A 20,527-nucleotide genomic window follows, 5' to 3' on the forward strand; every position below is an offset into this window, starting at 1 on the left:
TTATGATGGATTTGTTATAATAAGTCTTCTGCACTTAGGTTACGACTGAGCTAGTTAAGGCTCAAAACACAGTCAATCAAATAGGATTCTTCTTGTTTTTGAAATATTCTTCAATCATCATCATTAGTATACACATACATTCACACACAAGCTATTCGAAAATTTAAAGCAAGTATTTCATGATTTTAAATCGTATATTTTCTGGGTAAAACACCATCACTGCATTCACTTTCTTGTGTTCTTCGTAGCATTCAACAATTTCACGTAATCGAATACACAAAATGAATAAAAACTGGAGGTCAAATCTCTTGGTGAACAAAATAAAACACCAAGAAAATCACTCCGACTCCTCTTCTTTGGTAGGGAACGTAAAAGAATCATTGAACAAGCGTTGCCAGATGTATTACGTCTAGCAGTCAACATAAGTTTATTAAAACATGCAAATACTAACTTTCAACCATTAACATAGATGAGTGGATGATTTCAATCGTGAATGAATATCAAACACTGAATAAATCAAACTAAAAGGATCTTTTTGGAACATAAACGTTCCAATTGCAAAGGTTAAAAAAAATTGAATTAAACACAAAAAGGGAAGATGGCAGCATTGCATGTAGCCTGTTATTGGCTTTCCCGCTCAGGGGTGTAAACAAAATGCCGTACAGCGTTGTCTGGCAGTGTGAATGTTTTGTCTACGACATTCCTATACGCTTGCATGTGTGACGTCACATTTGCTGTTGTATTGAAAATTAAAAGAATAAAAGAGATGGTAGATTTTGCTCACCATACCAGTTGATATTTATGATTCATTGACTGTTTTGGCACGCCGACGCACACTACCAACGAATTTTACCAATACTTTTAGAAAGTGATGATTTAGGAATACAAGAAGAAGAAGCAAAAGCAAATCGAGTGATGGTTAGTTGCCTCTTAAAGATGTCCGATAACAGCAGCATGAGGCGATTCCTAGAGCGTGAGTTTGAGAGAGTTCATGCACGAATTGATAAAGGTAGTTTCAAAATATCGAACTAAAACGAAACAATTAATATGTTCTTCAATTCACAGTTGAACAGCAAAACAGGGACATCCTTGCCCATCAACGGGCCACGCGGGACCTTTTAACACAATACATCGAGCAGTATCAAGGATTGAAAGAAAACATGGAAAAGCACTTCGAGGCTCCAATCAAGAGAACATTTCCTATTGGTTCCGTCGAAGAAGTTGGAAAAACTGGTCGAAAATTCGAAAATCCTGAACTTATCCATAATTTGAAACGGGAAATTTCTTACGCGATTAGCAACGTACGGAAGGATGATTGGCTTTGGGCTGTGCTAACGGATCAAGTAACAGCCGAATTTCACATGGCTGACGATATCAGGAATCTTACTTTCATCAAACATATCATTAGTAAGTATGTATTATCCAAAAATATTTTCCATAGATAACATCACTTTCACAAAGGAGAAGCAGTTTACCGCGATGGTGGCACATGCAAAAGCTCGAGTGTATTTGAAGCGACGTAGAGATGTCAGAAAACGCGAGCGTACTCCGGGAAGCTCGAACAAGGAAGTGTCGAATCCATCAGAGCCTCGCGTTTAATATAGCTACGCTAAAAAACCTCGTATTATCCCCGGAACTCGAGAAACAGAAGCTGAAAGCCCGAAGTCTGAGATCACCGTTACAGCACAGGAGGCTACACAGCAAAAAAATAATTTTGATATCACGTCAAAGTGGATGCACTGCAATCATGTCGAAAATATGGTGTAATATTACTTGCTAAAAAGGACAAAATTATCATTAATACAATGCATGAACTGACATTACGCTGCTTTTACTGCATTTGTTTATTTATGTGGTCATAAAAATTACATGAAATTTTCGACATGATTGTAGTGCATCCACTTTGATGTGATATCAAAATTATTTTTTTGCTGTGTAGTTTCGGTAGTGGTTCTAGCTCTGAAGAGTCCCCCGCGTATTCACCATTCACCAGCAAAACATTCCATACTGCGAATAGCAGACGTGTCGTCACAGAAAACAGCTGTTTCGTGTAAGAAGATAAACATTGCGATGAAATACGACCACCACTAGACATTTTCACATTTCACTAATACCAATACGCCGGTTGGGCCAGACCTCGGCGCCTAATACATAGGTGCCACAGTCGGAAGAAGTGTTAGTTTGTTTACTAAAATGAACCATGCCCATTTTGTTATGGCATGTTTGCTATAAGAAATGCGCCTCGTGTTTATTAGCGAATTTCACATCAAAGATTGATTAATTGAGTAGGAAATCAGTTTGGCACGGCATTTGTGACCAGCGTACACCTTTCGGTTGTACGAAACAGGTCAAAAACAGTCCAAATCCGCAGATAAAATTTTTTGTTTGGAATTTCTGTATGGCAAAATAGTGAACTTTTCGTGAACATTAACGGCAAAGAACTCACCAACACTGGGAGACCGTGAGTTCCTGCCCACCTGTCATAAAACCGTCTTGGGGCCAGACCTTGTATAATTGACATCGCCATCATATCACCTAGGAAAAATAATCAGACACATAAATTAACCGTCATCTCCTTTCGAGCATAAATAAGGTTATGACGGTCATTCCTCTTCCAAAATCACGGATAAGGCGATAGCTGTGCTGTATCTACGAAAAAGTCTTATCCTGCGTTCTACAATCGTATCATAACCAGGAAATTATTATTGTGAGAACTCATATCTGCATGAACACGTACAACACATTTAGAAATACCTAATTTTACACGTGACGGAATCCATCTTTGACATAAAGGATGAGACGTAAACAAACATGTCATGTAAAATTAAATGCTCCGAGAGTATCCAAAAGAACGTTTGATTGAGCTGAATTTCGCGTCTATTATGACTCAATTTTTTGTCCAAATTGACGCTCGTATAGGTCAGTCTCAGAACACCTAAATGTAAATGAATTTTTCTAAGTGTGTAGGGTAGAGCGCTACTTCGTCTAAATCGCCCATTTCCGTTCTATCGATCAAAAAAATCAATCATATCAATGATTTCACCGTGCACAAAGCAATAATAAATCTGTTCCGATGCGTTTGTTCATTAGCTACATCATAAATCCTATAAGAGAGCATTGTATGAATATTTACGCTCATTATTCTCAAAACAAAATAAGCGCTCCTAGCGAATCCCTTTTTCTACGTTTATCCGTAGGACGAAGACAATTTAATGGCGTTTTAATGCGTTTGGACGGAATTGAAACTCGGAAGACGGATTTACGATCAAGAAAAAGTATTAGATTTCAAACAATAGATCAACAATTTGTGAGTTTTTATCAAATCCAACGATACGTATGGAAAGGTGAATAAATTTTGAAGTCATCTTTGACATAAATATTCCATTCTTTTGTGCAAACCAGTTGAGAAAAGAGATGTAAAGTGCGGGTTGTGCTTAGAAGGACGGGAATTAGATCATAAATCGTACTTGTAGTCATGAATGCTTATTAATGGATAGAAATTTTGCAGCTATTTATTTTTTCCGGATACCGTGACGCTTGAGCTTCAATAATAAGAAAGCTGACTGAATATTGTATCCACATTACCGAAGCCCAAGTATCAAGGGATTCGTAAAAAAGCAATAGCAATAAAAAATGCTTGCGTAAATAGGAATTCCCCTCTAAATATTGGAATTGTAGCTAGAGGTGTTATTGCTGAGTACCTAATTTTGAGTAGTTTTAAAGTAGCGTGTAATGCTTACACAATTCAAGACCAAAACTTGAAAATGCCTCAACTACATTTTGTAAACAAACCTTATAAGGCCATTTTCTCGCAAAACGAAACCTACATTCGCAAACCTAAAACACAATCGGGTAGAGGATAATTTCTCCTACCTGTTAATTTTGTTGGTTTGCGTTGGTGGACTTCGGTTCGCGACAAAATAGCTTTAAAAGCTTTGTTTACATAATGGAGTTGAGGCCTTTTCAATTGTTGGTCTTAAATTATTGCACGGTCCATTATAAATACACAGTTTCTGCGCTTGTGGTTTCAACAATCAAAGCAACCATTGGTACAGTTCCAGCACCATATTTGACGCGTCGCTAATAATGACGCACTCGTCTAATTTTTATCGCATCTCGATTTTGACAAGATATTTATTAAAACGTTGTTACATCAACATCCTTTGAGCACAGGAACTAATATTTGCAGAAGTAACATTTTAAAAATAATGATTGAAAATAGTCGCTATTGGTGAATCTGCTCACAATGCGAATGGATCCATCAACTCGTCGAGCATGGGAAGAATATTCGGCCAACAAGGAGATGGATTTACTGACAGACCTCACCGAATTTCTGCGTCAGCGAATGCAAGTACTGGAATCCCTTCCATCTAGGCAGACGGACAATAAGATCGTCCATCAGCAACAACCACCTCCGAAACCGAAAGCTTCAGCAATCAAGGCAAGCTACAATTCGATTCAATCGTCAGGTGGAAGATGTGTGGCTTCTAAGGACAACCACCTTCTATACCAATGTTCCGCATTCCAAAGACTTTCTGTGGTGGATCGGGATTCTCTACTGAAATCTCAGCGACTTTGCCGGAATTTCTTTCGATCGGGGCATCAGGCAAAGGATTGCCAATCCAAATTTTCCTGTCGGATCTGCAAGAACCGTCATCATACCCTGGTTTGCTTCAAGTCGGAGAAGGATCACACTGTAACGGTTGCAGCGATTGCTGGAGGCAATCATCCTTCAAGTTCCAAGGAATCCCAAGGCTCCTAGGGTTCCAATTCAATCCAACTGGCTAACGTGGCAGCCACTGACGTTTCGGTATGCGGTACGTCTAATCAACTCACGTCGCAAGTCCTTTTAGGGACAGCGGTAGTCATCGTCGAGGACGATGTTGGTTCAAGGTACCACGCCCGTGCTCTTCTTGATTCCGGTTCAGAGAGCAACTTCGTATCGGAACGGTTAACCCAAAGGATGAAGGTAATCAGGAATAAGGTCGAAGTCTTGGTCCTTGGTATAGGACAAGGGGCTACCAAGGTCAAACATACAGTCCAAGCGGTCATACGTTCGCGAATCTCGGATTTCTCGCGAGATATGAGGTTTTTGGTGCTACCCCAAGGTGACTGCGACGCTCCCTACAACCTCAATCAACACGGAAGGGTGGGTTCTACCGAATGGAATTGAGCTAGCAGATCCTGCATTCTTCACGTCCAAGGAAGTCGACATTGTGCTAGGCATCGAGGCTTTTTTCGAATTCTTCGAATCGGGGCGAAAGATTACAATCGGCAAACATCTACCAAGCCTTTCAGACTCGGTGTTCGGTTGGGTAGTTTGTGGTGGCTGTTCAACTCCTATCAATTCTCTACAACTCAACTGCCATTTCTCAACGTCCAAAGACTTGGAAAAGTTGATGGCACGTTTCTGGTCCTGCGAGGAGGTGGAATTCACGGACGCTTATTCTCTGGAGGAGAAAAAGTGTGAAGAATTATTTCAACGTGGAGTTCAAAGAGGTCCAGAAGGTCGTTATACTATTCCCCTACCCAAAAACAAAGACGTTCTTCCAAACCTGGACGAGTCACGGGACATCGAATTCCAACGTCTTCTCGGAAGGGAACGGAGATTGGCAAGGGACGCCAACTTACGGGAACAATACATCGGATTCATGGACGAGTACCTGAAACTGGGACACATGCGCAAGGTCGAAGAAACTACGGAGGGACCGGTCAAACGGTGTTATCTTCCCCATCACCCGGTGGTCAAGGAGGCGAGTACCACCACCAAGGTCAGAGTAGTCTTCGACGCCTCGTGTAAAACGTCATCCGGAGTGTCCTTAAACGATGTGCTTCTGGTAGGGCCAGTTGTGCAGGAAGATTTTAGGGCAATTATCCTACGCAGTCGGATGAAGCAGATTCTCCTCGTATCGGACGTCGAGAAGATGTTCCGACAAATCCTTACGTGGCTCAAGGATCGACCACTCCAGTCCGTATTATTTCGCTTTTCTCCGGACGAGGAAGTCGCAGTGTACGAACTGAACACCGTTACGTATGGAACCAAACCCGCACCTTTCCTGGCAACACGAACTCTCCGACAGCTGGCTGCTGACGAAGAAGACCGATTTCCGCTCGCGGCAAGAGCAATTCGTTAGGACGTGTATATGGATGACGTCATCACCGGTACGGACGAGGTGGATGCAGCTATCAGTCTCAGAAACCAGTTGCCGAGATGATGCTGTGTGGTGGTTTCAAGCTCCGAAAGTGGGCTTGCAATATTCCCGAAGTTCTGGAAGGCGTACCCGAAGAAAACCTGGCTCTTCGAGACCCTAAAGGAATCAACCTGGATTCTGATCAATCCGTCAAAACGTTAGGACTAACGTGGATGCCTATTACCGATACCCTTCGATTCCAGTTCACAGTTCCTCCGATAGAACCTGGTGTCCCGTTGACGAAGCGTCGAATATTGTCACTAATCGCAACACTGTTCTATCCGCTTGGATTGATTGGTGCCACGACTTCGTCTGCCAAGATCTTTATGCAGCAGCTTTGGACGTTGCAAGACGAGACCGACAATCGGTTGTACTGGGATCAACCAGTACCTTTGATGGTGGGTGAGAATTGGCGGAAATTTCACGAAAAACTCCCATTGTTGAATGAAATTCAAGTCGATCGCTGTGTCATCATTCCCAAGGCAGTACTAGTGGAAATACACTGCTTTTCAGACGCTTCGAATAAGGCGTATGGTGGTTGCGTCTACATAAGAAGTTAGGATTCCAGCGGAACAATTAAGGTTCGAATCTTATCATCCCGATCCAAGGTGGCTCCACTCCGTTGCCAGTCTATCCCACGATAAGAGCTCTGTGGTGCCCTATTATCGGCCCAGTTATACGAAAAGGTCAAGGATTCTACTCGGTTAGCGGTTCAGACTTTCTTCTGGACAGATTCAACATGTGTGCTGCGTTGGATCGAATCTACGCCAGCAACATGGACCACGTTTGTTGCCAACAGGGTGGCAAAAATTCAAACGCTAACGGAGGGATGGCAATGAAGACATGTGCCTGGTACAGACAACCCAGCGGACCTAATATCGCGTGGAGTGTCACCCGAAGATATCGTTGACAATGAACTTTGGTGGGAAGGTCCGAATTGGCTGAAGGAGGCTCCAGAAGCATGGTATGGTGCTGCCGAAGAAATCCCAGAAGCAGGAGATGAAGAGAGGCGTCGCACCGTAGTTGCGTGTACTGTATCACCCGCAGCAGAATTCAATGTGCTTGACGAAGCACTCTCCATCAAGTTGACGAAAGAAGTAAAAAGCAACTGGTGAATGTCGTTTTCGGTGGTGATCCATCACCGATCTGGTCATTCCCGACAATTGGTGTGTTGGTGCGTGAGCCCAACAGATTCCGTTTAATTTTGCCAGCTTTGCTTGTAACTCACACAGTCGCGTCTGCCGAGACGAACTTGGAATGCGTAGGAATTGTTTTCACTGTCGTTTCGCTTTTTTTCATCATCGTACTGCAGAAGTCTTCACTGTTTTCGTTGTGATTTACATCATCAGCAGCGAGTGTTACGTTTTACTTGTGAGCAAAGTTGCTTCCACTCACTTGCTATAAAAAATATTATTCGGAATTATGCAATCATTAGATGAAATAATGCTATGTTGTACCGTTCCGATTCAAATTTCGGACGATTCAAATTTCGGACACTTTCATTTTTAATTAAATATTACATCCAGTTAGAAACAAAGTAATAATGTTAGATGATCGTGGAGGGCACTAGTCAAAAAAATTTAAAATTTACAAGACATGTGGATCATATTCGACCGAGATAATCAACTTTTAAAAGTGTCCGAAATTCGAGTTTAAGTGTCCGAAATTTGAATCGGCACGGTACTTGTAAGTAACAAGAAGAGGTAGTAAAGTATGCGTTTGACTCATAAAACCTGTCAATTTCGCTTTGAGAGCGTCACAATTAGCGATCTTATGATTCGTGAGCGTTCACTCAGAGTGAGCGCTCACGAGTCGTAAAATCGCTGATTGTGACGCACTGAAAGCAATTTCGACAGATTTTATGTGTCGAACATATTCTTCATAAGTATTAATTAGTATTATACTATATCATGATTTCATAATTCCGAAAAACATTTTTTTATAGCAAGTGAGTGGAAGTAACCCTGCTTGTGAGTAGCAACCATTACTGGTCATTGTTGTTTGCCATGGCTCTACCTCTCACTGCGTGACAAAACGTTCTGTCAGTGATAGTCGGTTGATGCGTCGACGAGTGTCGAGTGAGTGTCATGATATTTTGCATCACTGACTGAGATCTCAGTAAAAATAAAAACACTGAAAACGAAACTAACTCAGAGAATGAGTGCCTTTTACTCATTCGTATGGATACATTTCTAAAAGCGTAGGTCGTCCAGCGCAAAAGTAGCATACGCTTTAAGAAATGTCTCTATACGAATGAGTAAAAATGACTCATTCTTTGTGTAAGATTCGTGTTCAGTGTACCTAACTGGTCAGCTGTACCAATCTCGGCAATACAATCAATGTGTGTACGACGTTTACGTATTGTAAACGATTAAACGGAAAAATTGTTTATTATGAGACAATATTGCTTGAAACCGACGAAATATCTATCTAAGCCAATTTTCCAAAGACCACAACCTTCTATCTAAGGAAGATGTTAATTTAAAGCAAACAATAGGTAGTCAAATAGCACTCTTGAATCGGTCAGCTGAACTGTCTTCCATTTAACAGGCCTTGTCCATCTGAAGCTATTTGCTGGTATGTTTCCATTTGGTAGGAATTTCTATTTTGGAACGAGTCGTTCTAGCCAACCTTTAATAGCAGAATAGAAATGTTTGTTCTCATCGTTCTTGCCAGCTATTCATGTATGAAATTTCATGAGCTAGAACTTTGATTAAACTTCAAGGTAATTACTTATTAATTGATTTTTAAAGCGATAATTTTCAAGTCATCTTCTAAGAAGTCGAAATTGATGAGAATACAATATATGTGCTAATATAGGGGAAATGGATGTAATGTCGGCCTAAATTCCCTTAATTTGAGCCAATACATAAAATTTATAAATACAGATTTTTAGCGATGGGTCCAATATTAAATCCATAGGCCAGCATTAGAGCCATTTCCCCTATCAACTATATTCTTAGTTGATATATTTTCAGTCAAAACCCCCTATCGTAGCATCGTTTCCCCAAACCCTTTTCTGTTGTTCAAGACGTACACAGTTTCATTTAATATCTGACGTTTCAATCATGCTTACCCCTTTCCTTTGTTCATACATGCCACATTTCTTGGACCATTGTAAAATGATCATCTGCCTCCAGCGGTGTAGGGAAACACATCTTTCCGAGCAGAAGAGCATCCTCACTCTACAACGAGCCGTTGTAGGGCATCCTCACTGAGCCGAAAGTAATGTGGACTTGTTTTATGTGAAATTTATTACGGGATGGCTTGTGTGTATGCTTACTTTATATGTTCATTATTATCCAGGCTTAGAGAGGTCCACATGCGCTTCGATTTGTCCCCGGCCACGGCAGAGCACTCTAGCAACAACCCAACAACACAACTGGGACACTGACTTTGGAATGTTGCAATTTCGGTGCGCTTTCTGAGAACTCCGAACGACCAGCCGGTGGAGGGCAGAGGTTACCGGAAGAGCCGTGCGCTGTTACTGTTGTGAAACACACAATCAATGATCATGATGATGATGATGATGATGATGGTGATGCTGGGGGGGTTGCATGTGTACTTACCTTTGTGCGTTGCGCCGCTGTGCTCGTCGAGGCTTCCGGTGAAATCCGTTTTTATTGTTATGGTGTCATAATATTTTCATTTTGAGCTCGGCAATGCCGGCATTAATGCTGATTGCCATCGTTACCGGCAGAAAGCAATGTTGATTCGCTGTCACCGCGGCCCACTCCTCCCTAACCGGATGAGGCACGGTGTACGTGGCCGGCGGCCTTTGAAGTACGGTATCCGTATATTATGGGAATGCAAAGTGGCAGTTTAAAAATGAAGTAGGCACGAACGATTGTAAATTATCAATTAACTGTCGCTGGATTGCACAAAACGGTGCAGTGGTTTATCCACGTGACGCGATCAATTGATAGAATGGATTTATGCGGTTCGGATCAACCAACTCGTTGAATCCAACAAATTTCACAAAGTTAACCCATCGGTAAGACACACTACCTTCAACGAGTAAATTGAATTTTCTTGCAAACGAACCATGAAGGGGAAGCTCCGATCCAATCACGGACCTTGTAGCATGAACTATGTCTCCATCATCGATTTTCCACACGAAACCCGGTCAATCCCAATCAGTTCAAGACGCTGTCAACGCAATATCGTAGACCCATTTCTTACCACACTTGCCTTTTCTTGAAGCCCATCTCGTCTGCCGTCTAATCCAATCACCATTTCCAACTCCCACCACCTCTAAAGGCATCGACCGGCAGACGCCTTCTCACCAAAGTTTTAATTCGATTGTTTCGTTCGTAAGACGTGAGTCTACTTCACCCATGCCACCCAATTGAAAAGCAATAAAAATAAACTCCCCCTGAAGGCTAATTAAATTTTTGCTGCCCTATTTAGAGGAGCATGGAGCTACGGCGTTACTCCCCCCATCTGTAACAAAGTGCCGCGAGAAATTTGGCCACTTTATCACCGAACCCAAGCGAGCTATTTGGTATTACCTTAAAAAACAGTTTTCCGACGAATAATTGGCCATGGATGGGCAGACAGGAGCGAACGCAGTCGTTTATAAATAAGAGTTGTAATTTAAGTGAAGGCCTGCTCGCCTAGGAACGGTTAATGAAAATTTAAAAGATCAGGCGAGGGGATATTTACGGCAATGAATTATCGGCTCGTTGGTAGCTCCCGGTGCGGGTGGATGAATTTTAATTGACTTTTGGAGATACAGAACATTACGCCTCCCCGTCGATCAACGGGGAAATGTAAGATTCCATTAGAGCATTACATCTATGCAAAATCCTCTGTACGACTGGAAGAAGTCTAGAGGGCCTCTAGAAGAAGTTCTCATGAGTTTTATTGGAAGTCCACAATGCATCTCTAGATTTATACATCAAAGACCTCTGAACTTCTACGAGAAATCCATAGATGCTCCCGATCGATAAACGGAGTAGGTATCGGGATCTTTGGAGACGGTATTGCTGAAAGCAGCAGTCTTCCTCCACAATGCTCGGTTTTCTCGGCCGAGGCTGCAGCGATCTTCCGTGCCGCTACGACGCCAGCCAACAAACCGATACTTATCTTAACCGACTCACACAGCGTCGTTCAAGCAATCACCTCGGAAGCACCAAAACACTCATGGATCCAGGCGATTATCAAGTACGCCCCACCGTACACCGTGCACACATGGATTCCCCGACACTGTGGAGTGCCAGGTAACGAGTCTGCTGATCACCTTGCCGGAGCCGGGACATTGGGTCCCAGGCTCACGAACAAGGTACCCCTACAGGACGTCAGACGGTGGATCATGCGGACCATTCGAGCGGCATGGGAAGCCGAGTGGTTCCGCAACAGAACTGCCTTCATCCGCAAAGTCAAAGGGTCAACTGAACCATGAAGCGTACTGGACAACCTGAGGGATCAACGCGTGATTTCGCGGCTTCGAACCGGGCACACCAAACTCTACTATAACTATGGTGGCCTGCTGTTCCATAGAAGCTGCATCATCTGTGGGGTACCCTACACCGTCAAACACATCCTGTGCAACTGCCCGGAGTTCCAAAACCTTCGGGAGTCACTCTGCCTAACTTCCAGCATCAGCGATCTGCTCGGGAATGATACTTCGGCCTCGGCAGCACTAGTAACCTTCTTAAAAGAAGCCAAAATATAGCAGGAATTTCTTTCGGCCGTCGGGACATCTCAGCTGGATGGATTTACCCTATTGGACCCATGCCAGCTGAGCTCTGTTTTGTTTGGATTAATCGTTTGTAGCTTGTCTTAAATCAATTTATTTTCCGTTGTTCCTCTGTTTCATTATTTTATATAGGGTATACGTCCCTAACCTCGGTCTAATATGCAGCCATAGATTACGTTTTTAATCATAACTCATCAATTAATTTACCTGCAAACGATATTCTACTGCTAAATGGTATGCTTAGATATGCTTATCATGTCGTTTGCTATCAGGAACCGCAAAAAGTTGAAAAACTTACTTTTTTTAAGACAAAAACTCACCAGGGAAATGTATGTAATATCGGTCTATTGTCCCCAAATTGGGTCTATTTATGGATGCAACTTCGTCCTATCCTGTTTGATTCTCAAAAAAAACGCTCTTGGTAACGTTTTCTTATGTATTTTTTTTTATCACTATCACTGTTAACTTAATACTCTTCATTCCTCAAAACATTTCTTAGAGAAAATTTTACGAAAACTACATTAAATCACTCAAGTTAAAAATTAAAAATTAAAAATTTCGCTTATCGTCTTTCGACCGCAGAATATCTAAATCAAAACATTGTGATGTTCATTATACAGATTTGGCAGAAAAAATCTCCCTTCCTGTTCGTTCCTTATCATCCAAATGCAAACCACATTGTTGACGTTACTCTTATTGCTATATGCTGTCAAATGAATTTCATGGGCCAAAGTTAGGAACATAGAAAAGAAATGTGTCCCTAAAGTTGGGTCCATGATTTACTTGTGAAAACGTTGTTAAACAATTAAAATAAACATAAAATATTCAAACAGTAACTGTGAGTTTTACGTCTAGTGTGTATTATCAGGTAATTCCATTCAATAAATGCCATAATCAGGCCATTTGATGATCGTCAGTGCAACCTTCCCATCTTAACCTTAGAAGTCATGGCGGCTAAAAACTCCGAACAGAGTGATATTCTCAACCAGTTTTATTACTTACGAGAGCTGAAAATGTATTGAAATGTTGTGATATAAATTGATTTGTGTGTGGTACACATTTATCAATCATCAGTGATCAATATTTTCCTTATTTTTTGTGTAATATTCCTTAATTAATTATTTATTTGCGTGATAGGCCGAATGAAAGGACTAGACCCACATTACATACCGTAACCCTATTGTTATTTTTTCCATATAAGTTGAAAAGCCAGCAACCAAAACTATCTACAAAATGTTGATATACCATGTATTTAGAGGTTACTCACTCTGAGTCCTCTCCTTTCTCCGGTGATGAACTAGCCATTAGGCTAAAAATCTCCTTAATAAAGAATTAAAAAAAAATTTCTAGACCTTCCAGTAGAATTCCTTCAGAAATCTATGACAAAAGGTCGAAACGCAACTAGTCAAAGGACAAAAGGTCGAAAGACATAGGGTCGAATAGACAAAAGATCGAATTCAACTTAGAGGGACAAAAGATTGGATTGAAATTAGAGGGAAAACAAACGGTCAAATATGCAAAAGGTCGAATAGAGAAGAGGTCGAATGGGCAAAAGGTCGAATTAAACTTAGAGGGACAAAATGTTAAAACGTTGAATTGAACTGTCGCTATTAGGTTGAAGGGATATAAGGTCGAATGGACAAAATGTCGAATGAACGAACGATCGAATTGAACTTAGAAGGACGAAAGGTCTAATTGAAATTAGAGGGAATAATGGCCAAATATACAAAAGGTCGAATAGACAAAAGGTTGAATAGAGAGAAGGTCAAATAGACAAAAGGTCGAATTGAACTTAGAGGGACAAAATGTCAAAAGGTTGAATTGAACTAAGAGAGACAAAAGGATGAAGGGACATAAGCTCGAATGGACAAATGTCGAATGGACAAAATGTCGAATGAACAAAATGTCGAATGGACGAAATGTCGAATGGACAAAATGTCGAATGGACAAAATGTCGAATTGAACTGAGAGGGACGAAAGGTTGAAGGGACAAAAGGACGAATGGGCAAAAGGTCGAATTGAACTTAGATGGAATAAATGTCCAATGCACAAATGGTCGAATTGCACTTAGATGGAATAAAGGTCAAGTATACAAAAGATCGAATAGACAAAAGGTTGAATAGAGAAAAGGTCGAAACAACAAAAAAGACGAATTGAACTTAGAGGAACAAAATTTCAAAAGGTAGAATTGAACTAAGAGGGACATAAGGTTAAAGGGACATAAGGTCGAATGGACAAAAGGTCAAATTGAACTTAGAGGGACAAAATGTCGAATGAACAAATGATCGAATTGAACTTAGAGGGAATAAAGGCCAAATATACAAAAGGTCGAATAGAAAAAAGGTTGAATATAGAGAAGGTCGAATAGACAAAAGGTCGAACTGAACATAAAGGGACAAAATGTCAAAAGGTTGAATTGAACTAAAAGAGACAAAAGGATGAAGGGACATAAGGTCGAATGGGCAAAATGTTGAATGGAAAAAATGTTGAATGGACAAAATGTCGAATGGACAAAATGTCGAATTGAACTTAGAGGGACGAAAGGTTGAAGGGACAAAAGGACGAATGGACAAATGGTCGAATTGAACTTAGAGGGAATAAAGGTCAAATATACAAAAGATCGAATAGACAAAAGGTTGAATAGAGAAAAGGTCGAAACAACACAAGGACGAATTGAACTTAGAGGGACAAAATTTCAAAAGTTTGAATTGAACTAAAAGGTACATAAGGTTAAAATGACATAAGGTCGAATGGACAAAAGGTCGAATTGAACTTAGAGGGACAAAATATCGAATGGATAAATGATCGAATTGAACTTAGAGTGAATAAAGGCCAAATATACAAAAGGTCGAATAGAAAAAAGGTTGAATAGAGAGAAGGTCGAATAGACAAAAGGTGGAATTGAACTTAGAGGGACAAAATGTCAAAAGATTGAATTGAACTTAGAGACAAAAGGTTGAAGGGACATAAGGTCGAATGGACAAAATGTCGAATGGACAAAATGTCGAATGGACAAAATGTCGAATGGACAAAATGTCGAATTGAACTTAGAGGAACGAAAGGTTGAAGGGACAAAAGGACGAATGGACAAAAGATCGAATTGAACTTAGAAGGACACAATTTTGAATGGACAAATGGTCGAATTGAACTTAGAGGGAATAACAGGACGAATGGACAAAAGGTCGAATAGACAAAAGGCAGAATAGAGAAAAGTTCGAATAGACAAAAGGTTGAATAGAGAAAAGGTCGAACAGACAAAAGGTCGAATTGAACTCAGAAGGACAAAATGTCAAAAGGTTGAATTGAACTAGGAGGGACAAAAGGTTGAAGGGACATAAGGTCGAATGGACAAAATGTCGAATGGACAAACGGTCGAATTGAACTTAGAGGGAATAAAGGTCAAATATACAAAAGGCCGAATAGACAAAAGGTAGAATAGAGAAAAGTTCGAATAGACAAAAGGTTGAATAGAGAAAAGGTCGAACGAAAAAAAGGATGAATTGAACTTAGAGAGACAAAATTTCAAAAGGTTGAATTGAACTAAGAGGGACAAAAGGTTGAAGGGACATTAGGTCGAATGGACAAAATTTCAAACTGACTAACGGTCGAAGTGAACTTAGAGGGATAACAGGACGAATGGACAAAAGGTCGAATTTAACTTAGAGGGAAACAATGTCGAATGGACAAATGGTCGAATTGAACTTAGAGGGAATAAAGGCCAAATATACAAAAGGTCGAATAGACAAAAGGTTGAATAGAGAAAAGGTTGAATAGACAAAAGGTCTAATTGAACTTAGAGGGACAAAATATCAAAAGGTTGAATTGAACTAAGAGAGACAAAAGGTTGAAGGAACATAAGGTCGAATGGACAAAATGCCGAATTGAACTTAGATGGACAAAATGTCGAATGGAAAAATGGTCTAATTGAACTTAAAGGGAAGAATGGTCAAATATACAAAAGGTCGAATAGACAAAAGGATGAATAGAGAAAAGGTCGAATAGACAAAAGGTTGAATTGAACTAAGAGGGTCAAAAGGTTGAAAGGACATAAGGTCGAATGGACAAAAGGTTGAATTTACCTCTTTAACAAAAGGATGAAATGGTCAAAATGTCGAGGTGGACAAAATTTCAAAATACCTTTATCAAAATAGACTATTTATATTTATTGTTAAAGTTAATTTTCGCTCAGAGTTTAACCGTTTCGAGCCCACTTGATAATATATGATTACGATTGCATAAAATCAAAAATAATAGGTAGTTAAATACTTTCTTCCAAAAAGTTGTAGTTGTGGGTGTGAACTATACAGGAAAAATATGAAACACCAGTTTATAGCCAAAATCAATGGCCTAGATCACCAAAACCTTATGAGGTTATTATGTTAACGAACACTTATTATAATCTGGACAGCGACGATATTTTTAGCAACGGATTATGCACTGCTATGTTAATTTAACCCAATTTGACAATTCTAGATGCATTGACTTGGTTAAAACATGTTCTAAGTTCTTCAAATTGTTCAGGAGTTCAGACTATTTGATCCACTGGATCAAGCAAGACCGGCACGATGTCCTCAGTGGCGATACCTACGCAAACATGTTCATTGAGTTTTTGCACATCACTTAAAATATATTTGTATACATATAAATGCTCACATTTTCCAAATTAGCCTGGGGTGCAGATCAAATGATATACCAGATCAAATGATCTACCAGATCAAATGATCTACCAGATCAACAATGACTGATACAATGCCCTTAGTTAAGAAACAACTCTAAACAGGTTCATAGAGATTAAACATATCATTTTAGTTTCAATTTCATGTGTATACGATGTTCTTAGTTCCCCAAATTATCCAGGAGTTCAGCCAACTTTGATCTACTGAATTAACCACGGGATCTTCAAATTACCCTGCAGTTCAGATTAAATGATCTTCCAGATCAACCATGACTCATACAAGACCCTTAGTTACGAAACAATTCCAAACAGGTTCTTTGAGATTATGCACATCATTTAGGTTTCAATTCCATGTGTATAAGATGATCTAGGTTCTCCAAATTGCCCAGGAAATCAACCTATTTGGTCTACAAGACCAGTGCGATGTCCTCACCTATCCAAACATGTCCATGAAGTTTTTGTGCATCATTTATAAGATATATGAGGTTTATCAGATGCTCAAGGATCTTCAATTTATCCTGGAGGGCCGATCAAATGCTCTACTTGTGAGTGAGAACTTGTTAGTGACTTATGGGTGAGTGTTGTGGACTGGTTGGCGAATCGCTGGGGCTCGTTGAAGAGTATGCGAGCAGCAGGTTTGCGCATACATGGTTCAATCGAGTGGACTACATTTGGAGAAGGGCTTTCTTTGTTCATGCGGTATCCAAACTATAAAAGTATCTCTATGTGTATTTAGAATTATATGGTTTACATAGCATTTACATGTTCTTGCTTATTCTAGTTAACGTATGTGTAAGAATGAGACGACTGGAGCGTCGATACCCAACATATGCATCTTCGCTAGGTCTGCACTTTTGGTGACTTGGTAGTTCTACCCGACTGTGCATCATGAAACCTTTCGCTTGCGCATCGGTCTAGGATTCACGCGGGGAGAGAATGTAACGATAAGGAATTTAGATTGAATTTGTAGATAATTTAATAGGTTTAAATTATTTGAATTAAATTCCTTAGGGTAGGCAGTAGGCATACAGAAGCATTTTTTTGCTGAAATCTTTCCTAAGACGGGTCCATTTAATTTATGGATAAGGTAGGAAAGGGACAACGGCACTTCTATCGGCCAAGTTATCTTTCGTGTCTTTGGACTCACGAAAGTACACGATGGGTTTCCGGAAAAGATGGACTTCCGGTCCGTCCGAGTCTTACATTTCCTTAATCTGAGGATTCACAGGCTCGATCATTTCGTCCGTGACTTTCCACCAATTTAGAAGTGTGCGCGTTTGTTCGTGTCCGTTAGTTTAGCGGAAAGTATGCTAATATAAGGTGATGTCAATTATTCAATGTAATTAAAGTTTTGTTCTGTTCGTTCTATAGTTTAGTAAGAAACTAAAGTGTGCGTGAATTAGTTGTGTGCGGTAGGAGAGAGTTGCTAAGGAAAAGGTAATTTGGTGTGCTCGAAATGTGTTGTTTAGTCCACGCTCGTGCTTGTGTTCACCTTTCTGTTGTAGTGTTGTACCTTCATTCCGCAGCAACCAATCGCGCACCCAAGCACGAAACTTCTCCCCGTCGGATGGAATTTCCCGGCAATTGACAACCGGCCGGAAGCGGACAGATCCGTAATCACATCGGTCCGAGGAGGCTCGAGGGACCTCCACATGGACAGGATCCACACGCCGGCTCGTCATCAAAACTGGCACGGCGTAGTAACCGCCATCGTATCGGCGTGTGAAACGCCGAACCGCCATTTGCCACCGTCATCAAAGGGGTGACGGTTTTTACGCGGTCATCGAACGCGACACCGAGTGCGTCGAACCCGCCGACCGGTCATCGACTGTGACCGTTGGCAGAAACCCAAGTAAGCTACTACAAGCCATTATCTGGTGACGTGTGACGTCCGGTGAGGGCACCACGGAGTAATTATTTGCCAGTCCTAAGGCTGATGTAATTTGAGTCGAGTTTCGTGACGACTTGCCGAAACTCGTGACTCGTAGATTCCGCTAAGAGCATGCGCGTGTAATTCGACGCTGAAAATAATTGTCACCAGGAGCACATGCCTTGGTAGAGCTGAGCTACCGATTTGTGACGACACCCAACAACACATAACACCGAGCACATGAGCCCATGAGAGACAAAAACGAGAATGAGAGTATGCTAGGGAGAGAGAAAAACCGCACACAGTAGGAGAGCGAATAGGAACAAACACACAGAAACAGAAATAAAACGAATTTTGTACAAATGTAGATAAACAGTGAGAGGCACTCAATATATCAGGCGTAACATTTGAAAACGGCTTAAAAATCAAAACAACATAAATGAGTTAATGCTAACATTGTATTGGTAATTTATTGAACTATTCAGCGTATTAATCTGCTTCCTTAAAAAAAAAAAACGATAATAAATTAGATAAAAAAAATTAAATGGCATAAAAGCAATTGCCCCCAATAGCACCATACGCCCTTTACTTCAGCAAAAATCGCAAAAGCATTCTGTGTCATGTTTGACACATGATGGTTTTTACGCCCTCAACTGTTTGAGATGATTGTTATTTGTAAAAAGAGTTCGAAGAAGTCTACACAGTCGTCGAAGTGACACAGCAACAAAACAAATCATTTGAAGAATTTCCCGTACCACGCAAACATGCATCTTTCTGGCATTGAATTGTTGTTAAGTGAGTGTTTTTTTTTTACATTTATGTGTGCTGCCTAGATATTGGTGGTTATTCTGACGTTCTTTTATAGTGTCTTCTTCTTGTCCGTTTCCTGGTGAATACATAATATTATCACGGATTCACTCAACACAATTTGACTTAGTCTTTTTCTTTTTTGATAGTCGTGTCATTACAAAGTGTTCGATTATAGTTTTATAAAATTATTGTATTCCTATGGAACATGCTCCTCGGTGGAGGCTTGGCATTTGAACAACAAAATGCACAGAAAATCACATCGCAGCTTTGGCATAGACGGCAATGATGTTCAATTTTGAAATAATATTTATCTACTTAGAGGGAGCGTCAGAACTGACGGCATCCAGCTCTGTATTCAGAGTACCATCAGTAGCTGCATATGTTATTGTGAAAACAGACGAAACGCAGATGCTAGATTATTATAATGTATCATTCCACTGCCCTACTTCGACCCTCGACACAAGCCGGAAAAGAAGTTTCGAAAATGAACCACTGGATTTAACCAACTCTGGTCCGTTGGATCTTTCATCCACGGTAAGCATACAATCGGAGCATACATTACCGGAACCGTCGCCCATGATTGAGCTGATCATTGACCAACCTGTCGATTTAACAGTGCCTCGACGGGTGGAGAAGAATGTGCCGATTAATTTAGCAATGAAGCGACAAAATTCAACCTTTAATCCTGTCAGTTCATGGAACTGCACGCAGGTAGCTCAGAAACCTGGTTTCATTTAATCCGCTCCGGATGCCAAAGAATCACTCGTCGGATGTTCGTCAGCGGACGAAACCAACGTTGGATGTGGAATCCAATACCGGAAGAATCCATTACGAGATGCTCCAATAAGAAAATTTACCGCTTCGTTAAACGAGAATCTAGCACAGGGTATTCAAAATTCTGTAGACCCAATGATTGCCTTAATTAATGAGGAGACCGAGGATGCTTCGAAAGTTCAAGAACCGCCCACCGGATGTTCGACAGCTGACGAATCCAACGTTGGATGCATAATACAATGTCGGAAGAATCCATCACCAGGTGCTCCTATGACCATGAGAAAATTGACCGTTTCGCTAAACGAGAATCACGCGCAGGATATTCAAAATCTTGTAGACCCAATATTTGAATTAATTGATGACAAGACTGAGGACGAAGAATTTGAAGAGAATGCTGACGTGGAAGACCTCACGGGGCATTCCCATATGGAATATTTTCAGCCTTTCCACTTGCAATCTATTATGAGTCGGACAAAGAGATCTTAGACGAGAACAATAATACTAAG

General features: G+C 40.7%; 2 protein-coding genes across 2 annotated transcripts in view; one reads left to right on the forward strand and one right to left on the reverse strand.

Annotated features, from left to right (window-relative positions):
* The window catches only part of kek6 (kekkon 6), a 1,119,682-nt gene that overhangs the window by 981,537 nt on the left and 117,618 nt on the right, over window positions 1-20,527 (reverse strand). The gene's annotated exons all lie outside the window — the stretch shown is intronic.
* LOC135698865 (uncharacterized) overlaps window positions 5,084-20,527 on the forward strand; it is a 29,513-nt gene continuing 14,069 nt past the window's right edge. The window contains exons 1-2 of the mRNA XM_065219010.1: window positions 5,084-5,149; window positions 5,205-6,031. Of these exons, the coding sequence (XP_065075082.1) occupies window positions 5,084-5,149; window positions 5,205-6,031 (893 nt within the window). The remainder of the gene's footprint in view (window positions 5,150-5,204; window positions 6,032-20,527) is intronic.

The sequence above is a fragment of the Ochlerotatus camptorhynchus genome, unplaced genomic scaffold (assembly GCF_037179485.1).
Source record: "Ochlerotatus camptorhynchus isolate MF236.1 unplaced genomic scaffold, CSIRO-AGI_Acam_v1.1 ptg000096l, whole genome shotgun sequence".
In the NCBI taxonomy this organism is placed as follows: Eukaryota; Metazoa; Arthropoda; class Insecta; order Diptera; family Culicidae; genus Ochlerotatus; species Ochlerotatus camptorhynchus.